This window comes from Onthophagus taurus, chromosome 8, assembly GCF_036711975.1.
Source record: "Onthophagus taurus isolate NC chromosome 8, IU_Otau_3.0, whole genome shotgun sequence".
Lineage (NCBI taxonomy): Eukaryota > Metazoa > Arthropoda > Insecta > Coleoptera > Scarabaeidae > Onthophagus > Onthophagus taurus.
Window position 1 is genome coordinate 3,699,529 of NC_091973.1, and position 24,158 is coordinate 3,723,686.

The 24,158-nt window shown below is 32.4% G+C and overlaps 1 protein-coding gene across 5 annotated transcripts in view; it reads left to right on the top strand.

The window, feature by feature from the left end:
• The first annotated feature begins 15,566 nt into the window (after positions 1-15,566).
• Positions 15,567-24,158, top strand: part of LOC111425294 (zwei Ig domain protein zig-8-like) — an 89,393-nt gene continuing 80,801 nt past the window's right edge. For all 5 annotated transcript variants that reach the window (XM_023059233.2, XM_023059235.2, XM_023059234.2 and 2 more), the window contains exon 1: positions 15,567-15,885. In XM_023059233.2, the coding sequence (XP_022915001.1) occupies positions 15,822-15,885 (64 nt within the window). In that variant the 5' untranslated portion in view covers positions 15,567-15,821. The remainder of the gene's footprint in view (positions 15,886-24,158) is intronic.

A 24,158-nucleotide genomic window follows, 5' to 3' on the forward strand; every position in this document is an offset into this window, starting at 1 on the left:
GGCACGCTCACCAGCAACAAGTAGCAGCAAGTCCACTATACCCATCGGCGGTTGTTCCTTTCTCCCACTACATTCCACAAACTAATTGAAAAATTCCGTATAATTCTTTAAGTATTCTTATTTGCTATCGTCTCGTTTTTCTATCTCGGATTTGTTTTCCTTTTTGCCTTTTTTTCTGTTCTCCGACTTTATTACGATCTTCTTTTAAAATGTTCATCATCTTATCCGTATTTATTAAAGGAGATGATGGAAATCGAAACCTGTTGGATACCGTAACACGATCTTATTCTCTATTCACTCGACTCCTGAAACGTAATCCTTCTATTGTAGGATTTAAATTTTCGCGAACATAAGACGTTTCTTTTCAAATTTACTTGAAAAATTTATAATAAATACCATACAAACTTTATCGGATTTTAAAATTTTCTTAGAATCCCTTTATCTACATAAATCTACGTTAAAGCAGATTTATTTCAATATGAGGGGTAATTTTTTTTGTTACTTTATAATTTTATTTTTTGAGGAAACTATGTCATGACGTAAGAACCACCTAATCAATAGCAGGTCTCAGCAAGTCATAAGCTCCCTCTATTGGGGCATGAATACATCACATCCTTTGTTGAAACCTCCCAAAAATTGATTACAAAATTTGGTTTTTTTAACTTTTTTCTTTTTATTTTTTTTAATTAAATCATAATTAATTAATTAATACATATAATTAAGTATAAAATAATTTTAATAATCCAAGTTTTAATCTAAAATTTTTAATAATTTATAATTTTTTAAAATTTTAAGTTAAAAAATTGTTTTAATTTAAAAATTTTTTTGAAACAACCCCGTCATCTTTGCAAGGGGGGTTGAACTGGTTTATTGATTTTTATTTAAGCGAGCTGTAAAGTACAAGTGGGGTAGGTTTCGTTTTTTGTTTTATAAAAAATTTAGTATGGAAATTTATGTAAAGAAATATTTAAATTCTGTTTTTATTTAGTCCTTTTCAATTTACCTTTTGATTTTCTTTAACGACACTCTCGTAAAGGGGCTTTAAAAAATGTATTTTTAGATCCCCGGTTATTCCAATAACGTTTTACGATACGCTCATAAAACTAAAAAGTTGTTTACAACTCAAGTATCGATCTCCATGTACGCGTGTACATATTGGACGACCACGTTTATAGTCGAAACCTAATTGCTACGTACAAAATCAACCCCTTCCGTGGTTTACTTTTTTCTTTCAACAGATGGAGCAGCGTTCGTTTATTTTCGATTAATAAACACCCGGTATGAATTTTTCGTATGTTTTTCAATGATTTAGTGTTTTAATTATTTCTGTTTTGTTCAACAATGCAATATGAAAACAATTTTGTATGAAAATATAAATTAAAAAAAATAATAAAAGTGGATTCAAAAGCAATGAATCAATATAGACATATACTGGTAGTATTACATGTTTCTACGGGGATAAAACGAAGTTGGTAATAGGTCGAGCTGAGCAACAATCCATCATATCGTCTCGCGAATGCAACCGAGCGGGGGTTTATAGATTTGTTGTCACAGGACCTGAGTTACAAAGAACATTAACCTACATGTTCAGCGCATATTACGTTCCTACGGTATTGCGCGCCCGCTAAGAATTTATTTATTTGCCTTAAATAATCTTTTCCACCCCTTTCCTAATTAATTAATTCGTAATTTATTTCATATTACTTTATATTAACTTCACACAAAATCGCCCTCCCCCTCAAAAGGTTTATATTAAGCGAGAAACAATATTCTTCCTTTATTCTACTGCCAGAAAATGCGAGAGAAGATAAATTAAACCTTAATGACAGTATTATACCGGACGCCGGGTTACTTCCTTAGTGGATGGATTGTCCGTCCAGGATTTAATCCGAGCACACTGAATTTTCCACTTTTATTTAATCTATCCATTTAAAAAATTACTATTCGTTTTTAGTTTTATTACCACTATCATCAACAATCCTATCCTATTTATATGTTAACGAGATGTTTCAATAAAGAAATTTATTATTTCCATACAAATAATATCTAAAAAACGAAATGTTATTTGTAATAGATTTCACCAGATGGCGTATTAATAATAATATGATTTCAAGAACAGGCCATATGAAATTTCAGGAAGATTCGTCCCGTTCTCCAGTTCTAGTTGCCGACCGACAGATATAACTCGAAATAATTGGCGGAAATAATGAACATTATGGCGTTGCCGAACAATTTTTTTTCTGGAAAACTTCTATTCAGGTCAATTCTACTCAAATTGAATACACGATGATTCCGACTTAGAATTTATTTTCACTGTACTATTCACAGGGAAATTGTTTCTAAAGTTGAAATGGATTATATTGTACAGGGTGTCCCATCGGTTGTGCAAATACACTGTTGGAAATAATTCACGAGCACACCCTATATAATCCGAATGCGTAAAGATAAATCCATAATATTACTTATCGACTCTATACTCTATACGCTGCTCACGGGGGATGCTCTCGCTATTGATCAGATGACTGATCTATTGACTCAGCAAAGTAGTACTACTTTAGTACTACTTCCATACCAAATTTCATTACGCTAGACACACGCGTCCAGATTATACAGGGTGTGCTCGTGAATTATTTCCAACAGTGTAATTGGTAAAAATATTAAAAATGCCAGATTTTATTAAATCGATTGATTAAAATTTAGACGTAAAATTAAAGTATAAAATAAGTCTTAAAGTGATACGATTGGATTCTACTATTATATTAATGACGATATATATGCAGAAAGTATAACAACATCAAATTATAACAAACGGTCGTATAGATCGACATACTTCGTTAATATGATTTAAAACGTATCCCTGGACGAATGAAACAACAAATGGTGAAATTTACCTCGTTATTGCCATAACAATAAACAACAAGGGTGGTGTTAACGGTGTCCGTCCGATTAATAATGAACCGGGGTGAAATAATATAATTAACGTTTTATTGTTAGTATTAACGGTTTTCATTGGTAGTTGAGTCGATAAAATAAACAAAAAGTAGGAAGGAAAATTGTGAAAAAAAATGGAAAGAGTTAATTGCTCTCGGCGCTGGTGGAAACAGTCAAAACAAAGGTGACAGAGTTGGACTTTTAATCTCGACCGACCGAACAAGGGAAACACGAAGCTCGCGTTTACAAGAGGGGGTCCGGAATTAAAATGGTGTCCGGTGACGTGAGTTTCCTTCCATGAAGAATTTCCAATATCGTGGTCGTCAATTAATTAAAACATTTCATTTCCGTGAAGTATCTTTCTTTCAAGTCGGATCGATCCCCGTATACCTCAAGCAACTCGTTCGAGCTTGAGCTTTACGGTTATAAACACTACCGATACGCTGCTAATGTATATTCATAAAGACATACGCTATATATAACGACAATAGAATTTATTTGCATAAAAATTGCTACATTTGCGTGCGTGCGAGTAACGTCGACCGGCGAATAACTGCGTCAGTCGACGTTGTAATTAGATTTTACATTTTAAAAATACCGTCGCCGCGCCCGGCGATTTTAATAACTACCCGAGCCTTTCCAAAGGCGCGCGCAACTCGTTTATCTGATCGCGAAACTTCCGCAATATCCCATATAATAATAATACCTACGTTTCCACTTGGAAAATCGGGTCGCGTCCACTCTCAAAATGTACACAATCTCACTTTTTAAATATAATACCACTCTAAGAAATATATGTATTACTTACACTGTGTTAATTAATTATCGTACCCGACGTCATCATTGCAAGTATGCAACCAATATCACAGTACTGGTATTGCAATACGCGATTTGCGTATTCAGGTGTATTCAGTGTGATATTGGTTGCATACTTGCAATGATGACGTCGGGTACGATAATTAATTAACACATTGTACATCTTGGATTTTGCACCGTCAGAGGATGTAAAAAGAATCCATGAAATAACAAACATATTAGGAATGCGTGTCAAAAGTGCAAAACTGGACCAGCGAATGCACTAAAGCCAAAGAAATCCCGGCTAAATGTTTCAACTGTGGAGAAAAGCATCCAGCGAACTGCCGACGATGCATTGTGATTAAGGAACTACAAGCCATCAGGAATAAGAAAGCAACAAATTCAAATAAAATGCCGAAAAAGCGAGTGGTGAAACTGCAGAAAAAACTGTAAGTTCATTTTTTTCGCTTTATCATTTTTATCTAAATAATAGACTTGTTCAGTCAACATTTTCCTTTAGTCCGGTTACGGAGTGTGATGTTATTACTGCAATTTCTTCAATTAAAAGTGATGCTGCAGATATTAATAATCTAAATATTGCATTAATAAAACTATCATGCCCACACATTATAGATTATTTCATACATATACTTAATACTTGTATAAACCATGGCGTATTCCCAGACGCATGGAAGTGTTCTTTGGTTAAACCACTGGTGAAAATTAGCAATCCTACTGAGTTTGCTCATTTAAGGCCTATAAGCATTCTTCCAGTTTTGTCTAAGGTGGCTGAAAAAATTCTTATTTTTCAGCTGAGAAAATTTATTTATAAAAATAATATTTTGCCAGAGACACAATCAGGCTTTCGGCCTGGATATAGCTGTACCAGTGCGCTACTTCATGTTGTTGATGATATTGTTTCTGGGCTAGACAGGGGAAATGCGACCGTATTATGCCTTTTAGACTTTTCAAAAGCCTTTGATACCATTAATCACGATTTGTTGTTTTCTATTTTGAAGTTTGTTGGTTTGGACGACATGGCAAGCGCGTTGTTACGTGATTACTTAAGAAATCGTCAGCAGAGAGTAATTGTTGAAAATGAATCCTCAGATGCTCTCTATTTGTCATCCGGTGTTCCGCAAGGTTCGGTACTTGGACCTCTTCTTTATACTATATATACGAGTCAGTTTGTTACATACATAAAATATTGCAAGTCTCATTTTTATGCTGATGATACTCAGTTGTATTATTCATTTCGGCCGAACGATGTGAGATTTGCTTGTGAGCGTGTTAATGAGGATCTGCAGAGTGTGGCCGATTGCTCTAGACGTCATAGTCTTCGGATTAATCCTGCGAAAACTGAAATGATTCTCTTTGCACCTCAACGGCAAAGACAAAATATACTTGCACAACTTAAAATTTCTGTAGATAATACATATGTCCCTCTTAACGAAGTAGTAAAAAGCCTTGGGTTAATTATTGACAGCGGCCTTAAGTTTGCAGAGTTTATTAATAAATGCACACAACGTGCATATTGTAATTTAAAATTAATTTATAATAGCAGACACTTTTTAAATAGAAAAACGAAAGTTATGCTATGTGAATCATTGGTGTTATCGAATTTCAATTATTGCGATGCTGTCTATTCATCTTTTATTTCCTATCTGTCTAAAAGAAAGATACAAAAGGTGCAAAATTCGTGTTTGCGGTTAATTTTCGGAATTAGACGGCGACAGCATGTTGGTCACCGGTTGCTTGATTTGAATTGGTTGAATATGTGTAATCGTCGGGCATTGCACTCAGCTTGTCTATATCACAGGATTATCACCTATCAGAAGCCTTCATATTTATATGATAAGATTACATTCCGATCTGACGTGCATACATTGAATATAAGATTTAGAGGCACGCTGACTCCCCCGATACATAGCCTTCAGCTCTTTAAGAAATCGTTTACATACCAAATTGCTAAAATATACAATGATATGACGTTAGATGTAAGATCGTCTGCAACGGTATACACATTTAAACGGAAATACTCTAGGTATTTGTCTGGCTTAGCTTGAGGCATTCGCATTTTTATCTTGTCGATGACGAGGACGACATGTTATATTTTTTTTTTCTCTTCATTTGTTTATTATTTGGTTAGTGTTCAAGTGTGTGCAAGTTTATGTGTTGAGTTTTTGAGCGCTGCTGTTTTTCTTTTTGTTGTCGTGTTTTTTTTTTTGGCGTAATTGAAAAACGGTTTTCTACCGAATTGCGCCATTTTTCCAGAAAGAATGTTTTGTGATTGAAATTAAGTTTAGTTTTAAGTAAATTAGTTTAAATTAATTTTTTAGTAAATTAAGATTAGTTTTGTGAATGTATTGATTTAATTTTTCTTCTTTGTTCTTTGTAAAATAAATGCATTATTATTATTATTATTATTATTATTATTAATCGATAAGAAGGCTGACAGGAAATTAGATCTAATACTAGAAAAAATACTTGGAGCAACGTACATACTACCGAGACATAATCTCAAAAGAAGATTATCAGGAAATTCTACTACATCTTAACAACAAATTTATACTTGGAGGAGACTTTAATGCAAAACATATGTCTTGGGGTTCTCTCTTGACAAATACAAAAGGAAGAGAACTGAACCATGCAATTAGAGGCCCTAAATTGTGAGGTGCTCTCCACTAGGAAGCCAACTTACTGGCCAACAGATAGAAATAAAATTCCGGACCTGCTTGATCACTCACCAGTAATTATTACTCTAAATAACAAAGTATGTAACAAAGAACCCTTTTTATCACTAACTAATAAACTCAAAGATATATGGCAGCCCTTAACTCTATCTCACCACTTCATAAACTTTTTGTGGCTAAAATCTTTAACTCTAATATTAATACTAAATCTTCAGCTCAATCTGAGTTGATAAGGACGGAGCGATTATCGGTTCAAGTGAACATGGCGCTCACTTGGCAGCCATTTTGGCAAGCTTATCAGCTTGCTTGTTACCTGAACAAGTCGAGTGTCCTTTTGTCCATTGAAGTACAGGATGATTCATTAGCTCTATGACAAACTGTGGCAGATGAAAGGTGATGCGATTCTAGGGAAAAAATGTTATATGAATATGGGTCCGATTCATTTTGGTTAAAGAGTTACAAGCCTTTGAAAATTTTACACAGTTTAATAGGCAAATGAAAATGTAACATAAAAAATAAGTTTAAAAATTACAAAAATTGTTCGAAATGTCCGCCTTCAGCTTGAATGCACGCTTCACATCGACGAAGTAAAGATTTGCAACAATCGCAACAATAATTATGAAACACAAATACAGAGTTGGCTGTGATAACAAAACTGAGTTCTTTATGTCAAACATTTCAATTTACTCTATTCTGTGTGTTTCAAAGTTTATAATTGGCAGAGTTTTGATCGAAAACGAAAATGCATGTATTTACGACTGAAGAATATGCAGATATTATTTTTGTATACGGGCTTTGTAACGGAAACGCTCGACAAGCAGCAAGAGAATACCTTCGTAGGTTTCCAAATAGACATCAACCTGCCCATTCAGTGTTTAGTGCATCATTTCGCAGACTGAGAGAAACAGGTAACCCCGCTCCACTACATTCCGTTCGTCCCCATGATCTGAATGTACAAAATGAAGAACGTGTTATTGATTTAGTACTTGACGACCCTTCAATTAGTACTCGGCGTATTGCGAGCATGTTACAAATATCCCAAAGTTTTGTATGGCGTGTATTGAATCGAGAAATGTTACATCCGTTTGATCGCCAAAATGTTCAAGCATTACATCCTGGAGGTACTGAGCAACGCTTAGCATTTTGCCACTGGATTATTCAGCAACATGCTCAAAATAATAACTTCATTTCCCAAGTTCTGTGGTCTGATGAAGCGTCTTTCACTAGGGACGGCATAAATAATTATCATAACGAACATGTGTGGTCCTTGCAAAATCCACATGCAATTAGACCAGGAAGATTTCAGCAACGGTTTAGTGTAAACGTTTGGGGTGGCATTTTTAACAATTCTTTGCTACCTGTATGGGTGATAAATGAACGCTTAAATGCAAATATGTACAGAAATTTCTTGGGACATAACCTTTTCGATTTTATCGACGACGTACCACTTAACATCGTTCAAAATATGTAGTATCAGCACGATGGTGCACCACCACATCGAGGAAGAGAAGTCATCGCTTGGTTACATGAACATTTTCCAAACAAATGGATTGGCAATGGAGGTCCAGTAGTCTGGCCACCACGATCCCCAGATCTAAATCCGCTGGATTATTATTTCTGGGGACACGTGAAGCAGGTTGTGTACCATGTAGAAGTTACTACCCGTCAGCAACTACTGGACAGAATTCAAGATGCAGCTAATAGTATACGGAATGATCCAAATATCATACTTCAAGCTGAAGGCGGATATTTCGAACAATTTTTGTAATTTTTAAACTTATTTTTTATGTTACATTTTCATTTGCCTATTAAACTGTGTAAAATTTTCAAAGGCTTGTAACTCTTTAACCAAAATGAATCGGACCCATATTCATATAACATTTTTTCCTTAGAATCGCATCACCTTTCATCTGCCAAAGTTTGTCATAAAGCTAATGAATCACCCTGTATAACGCAGGAATGCACTGCGGCCTTCTCCATTGTCAGATGACAACCCATAACAAGTCCTGAGGTAATTGTTATTCTACTCAGGGCTAAAATAGCTTGTCTACTGTCAGTGTAAATTGCAAAAGTCTATATTATGGGTAAAGCAGACTGAACCACTGGGAAAAGCTGCAAAACATTATTTAGTTTAATTTGGCGTTAAAAATAAGTAACTAATTAGCATGTATTTACTAGCTGTTATACAATTGTGCTATACATAATATAGAAAAAAAAATCACAGTATTGGTATTGCAATACGCAAATTGCGTATACCAATACTGTGATATGGTATACACGATTTGCGTATTGCAATACAAATACTGTGATATTGGTTGCATACTTGCAATGATGACATCGGGTACGATAATTAATTAACACACTGTATATATAAAAAGTTGTTATAGTTTAGGGTTTAGTGAAATTTTGTAGACAAGTAGCGAACACTAGTTTCATTTATTTTTTTTTTCGTTTAATAAATAGGGAAATGAAATTTTTCATAATAAACAACTGCCTTTGTACAAGAGTTTCGTAATAAACATTTTTAATTGGAAGTTTCATAAAAGTCAGAATGCAACAATGGCCTTCTTTGCTTAACAAGAAGATATTAAGAATCTCACGTACCGAATAACATCACGTAGGTCGAGTAAAACCAGCGACACCATGGCAATACGTACCGTCGACCCTACCATCCACGAAGGTTCGCGTATTGCATTCTTTAGCATGCTAATTTCGGCTTTCCGTAAATGTTACATGAAACGGTAGGGATCTGTTTTCTGTGAATTCGTTTTTCTTAACAAACAGGCGAAGGATCCAAGCTCGATTCGCTATGTTTGCAGTTTCTGGAGAAGCCTTAGCTACAATTCTACAAGCCACACCGGATTCGGTTATGTATTGAGTACATCGTCGGAATGCTGCGTATTTGAAGTGGACAATGGAAATGCCTGCAATACCAGACTAGTTCGTTGTAGATTAATTCCGGACTCCTGGAAGGAAAACTAACCTCGGTAAGATAACAAATCATCGATTGTTCCTGCGGACATTTCACTGATTTACACTTGCAATAATAATAATACCCAGTTATTAGACGTCTTGTGATTCACTTTTTGATTTAAGTTTTCACTAAAATATCATTATATCGTGCATATATTAAACGTCTTGGACCATGCTTGGGAAAATTTGGGTTATGCGACGATTGAACGGCAGCATTAATACCCAGTCAATTTGAGAAAGCCGATTCGAAAATCTATAATCTATAACAGGGCGGCGATAATCGGGCACAATTTGATGGTAACAAACGAGGCATTAATGGTCGTAACACAAGCCGAGATCGATTTTTGGTATTAACGGGTCGCCGCGACGTGCCTGCACTTAAATGAGGAATCTCAGCTTCTTCGTCGTTATCGCAGATATCAAAGTTTTCGTTATCGTGTACTTTTAATGATGTATTAAATTCAATTTATAATAATAAATAAGCGTGCCAAAAATAAAATAAATGTTGTGAAAGTTCCACAACATTTATTCACGGAAAAGAAAGAACAACTTTATGATTCTATTGCGTGCGATAAAGATCGCGTCCATTTTCGGGCTAAAGCGGGAAATATTTAGAGAATTAAGGAATACGGCACGGGACGTGTAATTTGGTATTTCACTTATTTCGCTTAATTGAAACGTTCCGTAACGAATTGGGTTTTGTATGAATAAATTAAAAGGTAAATAAAATGTTTGCGATTTAACTGGGATTGTAGTTTTTGTCTCAATTGCCCTCGCTTTATGGGTGGATATTTTAAAATTAAATTTTTTTCGTTAATGGTTTGAAAAAAAAAAATCGACAGGTGCGAAACAATTTCGTGCCGATTTTTTCCGTTTTATTGCGACGCGCGATTTGCGATTATATTTATGACGATACGGCCCCTTTCCGTTATTAATAGGCCGTATAAATAATCCCATTTGTGGAACGAGAGTTTACGCGAATATAATATTTTAAAAGCACTATTCGTGGATTTCGAAAATTAAACCACGATATTATCGTTGAGTTACCCTATGTGTTGAACTGAATACTTATAGAATTTGCGGTCACCATTCGAGGTTACAGCCAATTGTAATTTGACAAACGACGAAATAATATCCGCGGTTTAGTAGTTATGCGTCTAATTAAACTCGATAATAACACCCTTGCCCTGATATTGCGTCAATAAACCACATAAATTAATATGTGGTTGATTCGTTTGGCATTCAATAATTTACAATCCATCTCCTTCTTCCACCATTAAATTTAATCCTTGTATTCAAAATCATATTCTGAATATTTTTTTTTTATTAAGTCGTTACCATCTCCATTTTATAGTTACCATCCGAAGCTTAATTTATTCGTGGCAAATCCACTTAAGCGTCTTATTAGATTCCGAATAGTCCAGACGGAGAACGGAAAATTTTAAAAATTAATTTTAATTTTTTTCACTTCCGTTTGACTTGCAGAATGGGGCATTTGGGGGTCGCGGCCCTTCCAAAAGCCAGTTTGTTACATTTTCCGGCAACGCTAAATTCTCCTTACGTCCGGTAGTGTTCTCTGAATCACCCGGAAAACTCCAATGGACATCTTTTTTCCTCTCTTCCTACATCTCCTTATACGACTTTAAAAATAAAAGCCAATTACTGAACATATCTTACAATATATATATATATATATATATATACAGTGTCTACCAAAAAGTCAGCAACACCTATTGCTTTCATTGCACCTAAACTTCTCAAATTTTGTTCACTTTAATTTTTTCCTGGATATTTCAATAATATAATTTTTTTATCATACCATAAACTAGAATTTTTAAGCTACAATTTAACATACGTATCATCTTGTATCCTTAAAAGTACAGTCGATATAATTTTTTGAAAATTACGTGTTATTTATTTTTATAAATTTAAAAATTCCTTCTTTAATAGTATTTTCCTTGATATTTCAATAATATTATCATACATTTTTTTTATCGTATCATAAACTAGAAACTTTAAGCTACAATTTAACATACATATCATATCAAGATACTTAAAAATACAGTCGATATGATTTTTTGAAAATTTCGTATTATTTTAAATTTATAAATTTGACAATTTCTTCTTTAATAGCTTTTTCCTCGATACTTCAATAATATTATCATAAACTAGAATATTTAAGTTACAATTTAACATACATATCATATCATGGTCATTAAAAGTACAATCGATATGATTTTTTGAAAATTTCTTATTATTTTTGATTTATAAATTTGACAATTCCTTCTTTAATAGTTTTTTCCTCGATATTTCAATAATATTATCATACATTTTTTTATCATATCATAAACTAAAACCTTTAAGCAACAATTTAATACTCATATGATATCAGGATACTTAAAAATACAGTCGATATGATTTTCTGAAAATTTCGTATTATTTTTAATTTATAAATTTGACAATTCCTTCTTTAATAGTTTTTTTCCTCGATATTTCAATAATATTATCATAATTTTTTTTTTATCATATCATAAACTAGAATTTTTAAGCTGCAATTTAACATACATATGATATCAAGATACTTAAAAATACAGACAATATGATTTTTTTGAAAATTTCGTATTATTTTAAATTTATAAATTTGACAATTCCTTCTTTAATAATTTTTTCTTCGATATTTCAATAATATTATCATACATTTTTTTGATCGTATCATAAACTAGAAACTTTAAGCTACAATTTAACATACATATCATATCAAGATCGTTAAAAGTACAATCGATATGATTTTTTGAAAATTTCTTATTATTTTTGATTTATAAATTTGACAATTCCTTCTTTAATAGTTTTTTCCTCGATATTTCAATAATATTATCATACATTTTTTTTATCGTATCATAAACTAGAAACTTTAAGCTACAATTTAACATACATATCATATCAAGATACTTAAAAATACAGTCGATATGATTTTTTGAAAATTACGTGTTATTTTTTATTTATAAATTTAACAATTCCTTCTTTAATAGCTTTTTCCTCGATACTTCAATAATATTATCATAAACTTTTTTTATCATATCATAAACTAGAATATTTAAGCTACAATTTAACATACATATCATAAACTAGAATATTTAAGCTACAATTTAACATACATATCATATCATGATCATTAAAAGTACAATCGATATGATTTTTTGAAAATTTCTTATTATTTTAATTTATAAATTTAACAATTCCTTTTTTAATAGTTTTTTCCTCGATATTTCAATAATATTATCATACATTTTTTTTATCGTATGATAAACTAGAAACTTTAAGCTACAATATAACATATATATCATATCATGATCATTAAAAGTACAATCGATATGATTTTTTGAAAATTTCTTATTATTTTTGATTTATAAATTTGACAATTCCTTCTTTAATAGTTTTTTCCTCGATATTTCAATAATATTATGATACTTTTTTTTATCGTATCATAAACTAGAAACTTTAAGCTACAATTTAACATACATATCATATCAAGATACTTCAAAATACAGTCGATATGATTTTTTGAAAATTTTGTATTATTTTAAATTTATAAATTTGACAATTTCTTCTTTAATAGCTTTTTCCTCGGTATTTCAATAATATTATCATCAACTTTTTTTATCATATCATAAACTAGAATATTTAAGCTACAATTTAACATACATATCATATCATGATCATTAAAAGTACAATCGATATGATTTTTTGAAAATTTCTTATTATTTTTGATTTATAAATTTAACAATTCCTTTTTTAATAGTTTTTTCCTCGATATTTCAATAATATTATCATACATTTTTTTGATCGTATCATAAACTAGAAACTTTAAGCTACAATTTAACATACATATCATATCAAGATACTTAAAAATACAGTCGATATGATTTTTTGAAAATTTCGTATTATTTTAAATTTATAAATTTGACAATTTCTTCTTTAATAGCTTTTTCCTCGATACTTCAATAATATTATCATAAACTAGAATATTTAAGTTACAATTTAACATACATATCATATCATAATCATTAAAAGTACAATCGATATGATTTTTTGAAAATTTCTTATTATTTTTGATTTATAAATTTGACAATTCCTTCTTTAATAGTTTTTTCCTCGATATTTCAATAATATTATCATACATTTTTTTATCATATCATAAACTAAAACCTTTAAGCAACAATTTAGTACTCATATGATATCAGGATACTTAAAAATACAGTCGATATGATTTTCTGAAAATTTCGTATTATTTTTAATTTATAAATTTGACAATTTCTTCTTTAATAGTTTTTTTCCTCGATATTTCAATAATATTATCATAATTTTTTTTTATCATATCATAAACTAGAATCTTTAAGCTGCAATTTAACAGACATATGATATCAAGATACTTAAAAATACAGACAATATGATTTTTTTGAAAACTTCGTATTATTTTAAATTTATAAATTTGACAATTCCTTCTTTAATAATTTTTTCCTCGATATTTCAATGATATTATCATACATTTTTTTGATCGTATCATAAACTAGAAACTTTAAGCTACAATTTAACATACATATCATATCAAGATCATTAAAAGTACAATCGATATGATTTTTTGAAAATTTCTTATTATTTTTGATTTATAAATTTGACAATTCCTTCTTTAATAGTTTTTTCCTCGATATTTCAATAATATGATCATACATTTTTTTGATCGTATCATAAACTAGAAACTTCAAGCTACGATTTAACATACATATCATATCATGATCATTAAAAGTACAATCGATATGATTTTTTGAAAATTTCTTATTATTTTTGATTTATAAATTTGACAATTCCTTCTTTAATAGTTTTTTCCTCGATATTTCAATAATATTATCATAAAATTTTGTTGTCATATCATAAACTAGAATCTTTAAGCTACAATTTAACATACATATCATATCAAGATACTTAAAAATACAGTCGATATGATTTTTTGAAAATTTCGTATAATTTTTAATTTATAAACTTGACAATTTCTTCTTTAATAGTTTTTTTCTCGATATTTCTATAATATTATCATAAACTTCTTTTATCATATCATAAACTAGAATATTTAAGCTACAATTTAACATACATATCATATCAACACCCTTAAAAATACAGTCGATACGATTTTTTTGAAAATTTCCTATTATTTTTGATTTATAAAATTAACATTTTTTTCCTGGAAATTACAATATAATATTATATCATAGTTTTTATATCATACCATAAACTTGAATCTTTAAGGTAGGTAAATAACATATGGGTACTCCATTTAAACTTTCGATTTTTTGCAATTAAGTATCAAAAATTGGTAATTCAATTTTTGACCAACCTGTATAAGATAGACATGTGAACATTTGAAGCGTAATTAGACAAATTTTTAAGTATGCTGCTTGTACAATCGAAAACGATTTTAAAAAACTTATTGATGCTGAATGAAAATGATAATTAAAATAGCTAGAAAACGAATAGTTCTAGGTATCAAAGCTCTTTCAACATTCAGGAGTCGCATGGCTAAGCCCGAATGTTTCTAGTTCTAGTTTTGACAGATTCTTGTATATTATTATTGTACTAAAAGCAGAGCTAATATAGTCAGTGTTTAGTCAAAAGTTAAACTAGTAAGCCATAACACAAATTTTCATTGCTCAATATGTCTATAAGATGCAGTAAAATCTGTTTTCATCGTTTATGCAAAGTTGATTTTATGATATCGATGGGTTACTTTACATCTTCGACGTTTGCCAGATAAATGAAGGTAATTTTTCAAAAATGTTTCTTATTAAAATAATAAAGGGATGTTTTTTGAATTGAATTATGGATGGGTTGAACATTGTAAATAGTGACGCAATTCGTTTCAGCGTTCATAAAAGATAATGGATCTCGTGCTATCAAAAATTCTGGACAAACGGCAAATAGTAGAGGGACGGTGAAAGGTCGCAAAAAGTGTCCATGCGGGTTAATTGCGCTAATTTTTGCAAGTTTCGGCTGGTTTTCAGTTTTGCGGGCGCGTGATCGATTTCCGCGCCTCGTAGCCAGCGCGCTTTCTAGCCCAGAGGGCGCAAGACTCGTTTGGCGGGTACTCTCCCTCTATAAATGCGACGAGCGCGCCGTGGTTTCAGTTCTAACGACGACGCTAGGTACTCAGGACGACGCCGCGAGCACCACTGTTGACTCCGCGAACGTCGCAGAACCTCTTCATTTTCTCTCGTCCATTTGACGAGTGTGACATCTATAAGGCTGTTATCGAAACCGAAAGTGGTGGGGACTAACCTACGAAACAGACTCGAGCCGGTGACAGTTTTACGTTGTGAGTGAAAAACTTTCGCCAAAAATTATTTAACTTCAAGTGATTTCTTCTTGGTGACATCGAAGATGTACCCGTTCTTGATCTACCAGGCGTTCTTCTACATATTTTGCCTCCTCTGGACCGATACAGGTACATTTAGTGATTGTGATAACATTTTTTGAAAAAAGACATACTGAGAAATAGGGCCTTTTTTCAATGCAACCTTTGTTATTGAAATATGAAATTACGTCTGGCTATTAGTAATTTGTGAATTGGACAAATAGCGAGTGTCGTAGTTATTCAATGTTCGACACGATGAATTGTGATTGGCCGTAGGGCAATTTATCACTACTACACATGATGACAGCCGTTGTAGGTAACGCGCCTCTGGTGTTTGTATCACAATCGTAAACTTCCAACCTGAATTTTTTTTATCTTCAAACGTACAAATAACGCTTTATTAGTTATTGTTCTAGCACTTTTTGCTGCTACGACTAAAATAACTTCACCGTAAAAGTTCGGTGTACGAAGAATATCTGATAATTATATCTTCATATACAAATACTTGCGAGTTCCTTGTCACCGTCGTGGCTATTCTAAACTGGCACACGGTTAACCCTCTATTTTTAGTTGTAGACGCGGCTTCAAAACGCATTAATTAGTTGTGCCCCCTTGCACGCATAATTTGTAAACAACAAAACCATGATTTTATCACCATTAATTCTTTCAAACAACAATTATTCTACTATATATACAATTATATATATTTATTATATATAATATTATATAACAAATATATATTAGAAAAACAAATTATTATTTTGTTAATATATATATATTATTATATATTATATATATATGTTATGATTTTTATTTTAATTTTTTATTTTAGTTCTCACGGCATAATAATATATTTTGGAAGGACACAATAAATCAAGTTAATAATTCTACTATATATACAATTATATGTATATAATATTATATATTATATTATTTATATTTATAATTATATAATTATTATATATTTATATATATGTTATGATTTTTATTTTAATTTTTTATTTTATTTCTCACTCTATAATAATATATTTATGGGAGGACACAATAAATCAAATTAATAATTCTACTATATATACAAATATATATATTTATTATATATAATATTATATAATAAATATATATTAGAAAAAAAATTGTAATTTTATTAATATATATATATATATATATATTTATATATATGTTATGATTTTTATTTTAATTTTTTATTTTAGTTCTCACGGCATAATAATATATTTTGGAAGGATACAATAAATCAAGTTAATAATTCTACTATATATACAATTATATGTATATAATATTATATATTATATTATTTATATTTATAATTATATAATTATTATATATTTATATATATGTTATGATTTTTATTTTAATTTTTTATTTTATTTCTCACTCTATAATAATATATTTATGGGAGGACACAATAAATCAAATTAATAATTCTACTATATATACAATTATATATATTTATTATATATAATATTATATAATAAATATATATTAGAAAAAAAATTGTAATTTTATTAATATATATATATATATTTATATATATGTTATGATTTTTCTTTTAATATTTTATTTTATTTCTCACGGCATAATAATATATTTTGGGAGGAAACAATAAATCACGTTGTCATATGCTATTTAAATAAACAATAGTTAATATTGCTATGTATAGATGTTGGGCGTTTAGTGCGTCCAAAAAATAGAATACAATAGGTTTAAAGACATTCATCTTAAGGGAAGGATTTAATAAAAATAAAACAGTTCCTCTTTTCTTGGCCATTATCCAATACAGAAATATAGAAATCCGCGTTTGCCATTGTATATGAGAGCCCGTATCGTCTCCTCCTACTTTATTCCGGAATATCTTGTTCCTTTTGTGTAGTCGGGGAGTCAAAGTTAGGGCGGTGTATTTCGCGTTTTAAGAATAAATCGTAAAAATGTTCTTAAATGTAATTAAATGTTATTTATTAATATATTTTAAAAGGAGGAAAATGTGAAAATAGAATAACTAATAGTCCGTTTCACAGCTCGTTGGATGTTGAACCGGGGCGTATGACGTTAACTTCAGTTACATTAACTTCAGTTGCGTTAACTTCGAGTACGGTTATTTATGAAGTGAGCTTGATAATTCTTTGTTAATTCACGTAATCCTTTGGATTAGGGGAGGAGTGAAAGGCGCCATTATTTTCGGATAACGCGGATTTTGTCACCTTGTTAATTCAGCGTCCGGGGTCGACAATATATTAAGGGCACGGCCCCGTTCCAATATAAAACTGGATCGATAGAGAGTATGCAATTTGCCCCCCTAAATTTATTAAACTAACGTTAAACCCTGCGGAGTACATTGTTACCGCAACCACCAACGTGACGCAGCGATACGGTATACATTATCTAACAATTTGTTTAAAATGAAGATGACAAACTTTTAATTACGTCTCATTTCCGATATAAACCGAACTTACCCACACCATCAATTCATTATCGTCTATTACGAAATGGGTTGTTGGAAGTAGTTCAGTGCGCTTTTGACGTCAGAGTCTTTAATATTTTAACGTTCCATTGTATCTTGCCCCCTTGAGAATGATCCGCCACGTCGTTTTATATTGTTTTCTAACTGCATACATACACAGCCCCCCTTAAAGATAAACGTTTAAATATTTGTTCGAATCTTTAGAAAGGGTCCACGAATGGCGCGAAATGGATGAAGCAACTTTTGAGGGTTTGATGAATAAGGGATAGACACGTATCCGTAGGGATTGATATCTCCCCCGGCGGCAGCGACTCTTTCCATTAATCAAAAAGCGGGGAGGGCACGCTTTTACAAATCGAATTCAATAAACATGTTCATTAGCGGAACTTCGCGTCGGATTTCGCGCAGATCCGGACGTGAGGCTATTATTTCCACATATCGACGATTGATTCTAGATTTCCGCCGTCTATCCTAACCCGGAATCAAGAAATATTCATTTTATTCGTTTCACTAAATCATCATTTTCACTAAACTCAAAAATCATTTTTAAATCAAAACCGATTTCGGTTATAAAGCAATCTTCAGGAGAAATATATAATAAATAAAATAAAATCGTATAGGTGGCTGGGTCCAAAATATTCTGTATAATTGGAAAATAGAAAAATTACATCAAATAAGTTAAATTTAAAAAAGTTATATACAGGATGAGTTATTAGTATCAACAAAAAACCAAAAAAATATTTTATATAAAAATTGTTTGAGTCATCACTTTCTATTACATAAAATTATTTTCACTTATACAGCGTGTTCTATTAAGCGTAACGGAGAGTACCAAAATTTATTTAAATTGAACACCCTGTATATTTTATCATATTATGAATACAACTAAATTTGTGCCTATTACAGGATCTTTTTGAAAATTATGTAAAAACGACATTTTTTCCGATTTTGCCTTGAAACTATGTTAGACAATAGTCAAATTCAGTAGGTAAATGATAGTATTCAAAGATATTAAATACACTATACAGAGTGTTTATAAAGCTTAGTTACTTTTGATGTTTTTCGAATGGCTTTTTCTTAAGTTTTTTGAATGGCACCTTGTATATTGTGTGCTAGTTGAATTGCTCATCAAGTTCCCTTTAATTAATGATAAGTATGTCATATGTCTAACGTTAATAGTTTTCGTGATATTTAGAATTTAAAGAAAAATGTGTAATAAAGTGGCATTATTGTACTTAAAAAAGTGACAGAATGTAATATTTTTTGTTACTTTTCTTTTGTTTTTTCTTTTTTGTTTGTCTGTCATTTGTAAATCAGCAATATTATATTAAAATACAATTAAAAAAAAAAACTTTAATAAATAAATAATCAAAACGTAATAAAAATACAAAAAATACAATTAAATGGCAAAGTCGTAAATTATATGGCAGAACAATTGCAGATTTTATTACTTACATCTTTTTAAATCTCATAAAATACCAAGTCGCATTAAAATTTGGTATATGGCAGCAAAATTATTTTACACTATAAAATATTAATCAAATAATAAAAGGAAGAACAAAAAAAAGTGATAAAAATAGACAGAATATAATATTAAGTGCAATAACGCATATTTTATCACACATACTTTTTTAAATTCTATATATCAGGAAAACTACTTAAGTTAGATATATAATATATTTATCGTTTATTAAAGGTATCTTGATGGGCAATTCAACTAGCACAAAATATACAGGGTGTTCTATTTAAAAAACATCAAAAGTAACTAAGCCTTATGAACACGCTGTATAGCGTATCTAATATCTTTGGATACTACCATTTACCTACTGGCTTTGACTATTATCTGACATAGTTTCAATGCAAAATTGGAAAGAATGTCGTTTTTACATTGTTTTTAAAAAGATGCTGCAATGTGCCCATTACATTTTGGAAAAACAATTGAATATTTCAGGAACTATGAACACTATGAATAACTAATTAAACTAGATAATGTTTTGCAGCTTTTCCCAGTGGTCCAGTCTGCTTTACCCATAATATAGACTTTTACAATTTACACTGATAGTAGACAAGCTATTTTAGCCCTGAGTAGAATAACAATTACCTCAGGACTTGTTATGGGTTGTCATCTGACAATGGAGAAGGCCGCAGTGCGTTATACTTCAATGGACAAAAGGACACTCCACTTGTTCAGGTAACAAGCAAGCTGATAAGCTTGCCAAAAGGGCTGCCAAGTGAGCGCCATGTTCGCCTGAACCGATAATCGCTTCGTCCTTATCAACTCAGATTGAGATAATTAAAGATTTTAGTCACAAAAAGTTTATGAACTGGTGGGATAGAGTTACGGGCTGCCATGTGTCTTTGAGTGATCAAGCAGGTCCGGAATTTTACTTCTATCTGTTGGCCAGTAAGTTGGCTTCCCAGTGGAGAGCACCTCACAATTTAGGGCTTCTATTGCATGGTTCAGTTCTCTTCCTTTTGTATTTGTCAAGCGAGAACCCCAAGACATATGTTTTGCATTAAAGTCTTCTCCAATTATAAATTTGTTGTCAAGATGTAGTAGAATTTCCTGATAATCTTCTCTTTTGAGATTATGTCTCGGTGGTATGTACGTTGCACCAAGTATTTTTTCTAGTATTAGATCTAATTTCCTGTCAGCTTTCTTATCGATTAATGTACTTACAGTTTTTTCTGCAGTTTCACCACTCGCTTTTTCGGCATTTTATTTGAATTTGCTGCTTTCTTGTTCCTGATGGCTTGTAGTTCCTTAATCACAATGCATCCTCGGTAGTTCGCTGGATGATTTTCTCCACAGTTGAAACATTTAGCCGGGATTTCTTTGGCTTTAGTGCATTCGTTGGTCCAGTGTTGACCAGCACATTTAACACATCTCGGATTTTTGTGGCAATAAACTTTGGTGTGGTTCCAACCTTGACACCTTTTGTACTGGGGCATTTGTTTTGGATTTCTGTACTCTTCCATTTTGACACGCATTCCTAATATGTTTGTTATTTCATGGATTCTTTTTACATCCTCTGACGGTGCAAAATCCAAGATGTACAATGTGTTAATTAATTATCGTACCCGACGTCATCATTGCAAGTATGCAACCAATATCACACTGAATATATCTAAATACACAAATCGCGTATTGCAATACCAATACTGTCATATTGGTTGCATACTTACAATGATGACCAATTATATAGAATTATTATACAAGCAAGTAAGAAGTTTTATATTAAAATTTTTCCTTTATAAAAAAAATTTACTTAGAGGTTGGTAAAAAATTTTAAAATGTGTACGTTGGGTTTAACTTGGTTTATTTTAACCCGGTTCTTGTATAAGGAAAAAATAAAAATGAAATAAAATATGGTTGAGCGAGGTATCAAGTGGATAAACCGTGGGAATTAGTGTGCTTTTTTTTTAGTTGGGGAAAATAGAAAACTAACGTGTTGTAGAGGGAGCGAATACGTCGAAGCTGTATAGTAGGGTTGGTGAACTATTTTACAATCATAGGTGGGGGTTGGTAATAGCGCGGGTAGCTGGGTACCATGGGTACAGGCTCAAAGCGCGGCCTCGTTCAACCTGTATTAAATAGAATTACAATAGCCGTTTATCTTAACGGGCGGACATTTGTAAATACGGTAGGCGGTCGCAGCACCAGCCCGAACCAGGTGGCGCCATCGTACATTACGCTCGTATACACTTACATTAGCGCTAACGAAATAAAGATAAATATCTGCTGGGCTTTACCGGCGCTGGTGCGTGTGCGGATTCATAAATTCGCACCCCACATCTGCAAATAACCCGAAAAAATAACCGGGCGACTTTTAATTCCCACCCAAAGCGCCGTTATCTGCTATTTGTCGACGCGGTCGCTTCACTTTCCTTTATTTCTCTTTATTTCTTCTTTCATTTTAACAAAAAAAAACTATAACACTATTTTTCTTTCAAATATGCCATACTACACATAAATCAAAACATTTAAAACTAAAATACCTGGAATGTAGAAAGCCGCGTTATGCAGTTGATGATGAATAGAAATTCGAAACCAGTAATATCCCTTTCATGTTTTGGAATAAAATTATGCATCATTAATGATGTGAAATGAAAGGGCAAATAGAATGAAAGTTGCGTGGATAAAGTGTTACAGCACGATTTTAGATTCGTAGAAGCGGATAGAAGCCGATAAAGCGGTTTTCGATACGGAATTATGCCGAATCGGCCTTTGTGCAGACCGCGCGCGGCTTTAAACAAGACCTATTGAATTAATAACCGTTGTGGTCGTATTAGCGGAACCGGCACCCAACGCCGATGAATTCAGTACTTCGGTAGGTGCATTAATCCCTGGCCTCCGTTAAACGCCGGATTATGTCGTCCATTCTTCGCGACATAATGTCACGCGGTCCGGGAAATAAATCGCGAGATTATCAATCAACCGTCGACCGATAAACTTCCTTCTTTTTTCCCTAACCTCGCATAGACCGCGATGAATGCGAAGCTTAGCAACGAAATTGCGAATTGCGAAATCCAACCATTTCCACTGCAATCCTCCAATATCGCTTTCATTAGGATATACGGTACGTGTATTAAGACTCGTTCTATTAATTGTTGTTAAAGGTTTACAACACCAAACGATCTAAATAAATCAACGCTTAATGACTTATTTCAAATGACTTAAAAATGCAATGCAATCATCGAGTTCATTCAAAAACATAACTGTCTTAGTTATTACCTTAGTTGCTGAAACAGCTACTGCTATAAAATAATGCCATAATTAATACTGCAAAAGTTGATCCAAAACTTAATGTCAGAACGATTGGGTTGTCAGTAATGTCTGGGTATCATTGGAAATCTTTTAGGAATCTGTGTACATCTTTAGAAATGTTTGGAAAATCTAGGAAATTCATCAACATTATTGGAAATCCAACCCAACCCAACCCAAAGCTAATGCTGCCACAGTTGATGCTAATATCAGAACTGGCGCTATATCTAATACCATACCTAATTCTATAATTAGTGCCATAGTTAATCCTATAACTACTGCTATAGCTAATCAATTCAATGTCATAGCACCCCTTTTTTCAGCCTTAGCAACTCCAGGATACTTAATTTTAGACTTAATCAGCTGATGTCATAGATTTTCTGCTGCAATGTGTTAAGCATGATTGGGTTCTTATGGTATTAATTGCAAAGTGATAATCACTTCTGGGTTCATGTAGAATTAATTGTATGTACACTGTTGGAAATAATTCACGAGCACACCCTGTATAATCTGAACGCGTGAAGATAAGTCCATAATATTTGCGGAGCACAAAGGTTTACTGTAGACGAGTTTATTCAGGGAGTTTCGAGTTGTTCCGTCGCGGCATTGTTGTCTGAGCCACCCTTTCAAGTGGAACATTCCGTCGCTATGGAGACCGAAGTGGATGGAAAATACCGGTCGTTTTTAGTGTGGTGTGAGGAACCACATTGTTATCGTACTCTGTGCGCAATGGATGGGCGATCGCGTTACTTAAGCGAGTTTGAGCGAGGAATGTTTGTGGGTATGCACATTGAGGGTGTATCGTTCTGTGAAATTGCGCGTCGTCTCGAGCGATCGTTATCGGCATTGGAACGGGCATGGCGAGAATGGTCTGAGGTAGGACATAGGTACCTTCAGCCGCGGCCGGGACGGCCCTGCGCGTCCACAGCACACGAGGATCGCGCTCTTGTGCTCAGCGCTTTAGCGTCGTGTGTGTCCTCCTCAAGACAACTTGGAGCTGTTTTGCCACCGGCATGGGAAGGCGCACTCACTACGCGAACTGTCCGCCGTACAGTTCGCGTAGTTTGGTAGATAGTGGACTGCGAGCGCGTCGTGCGATACAGCGGATTCCAGTAACACCCG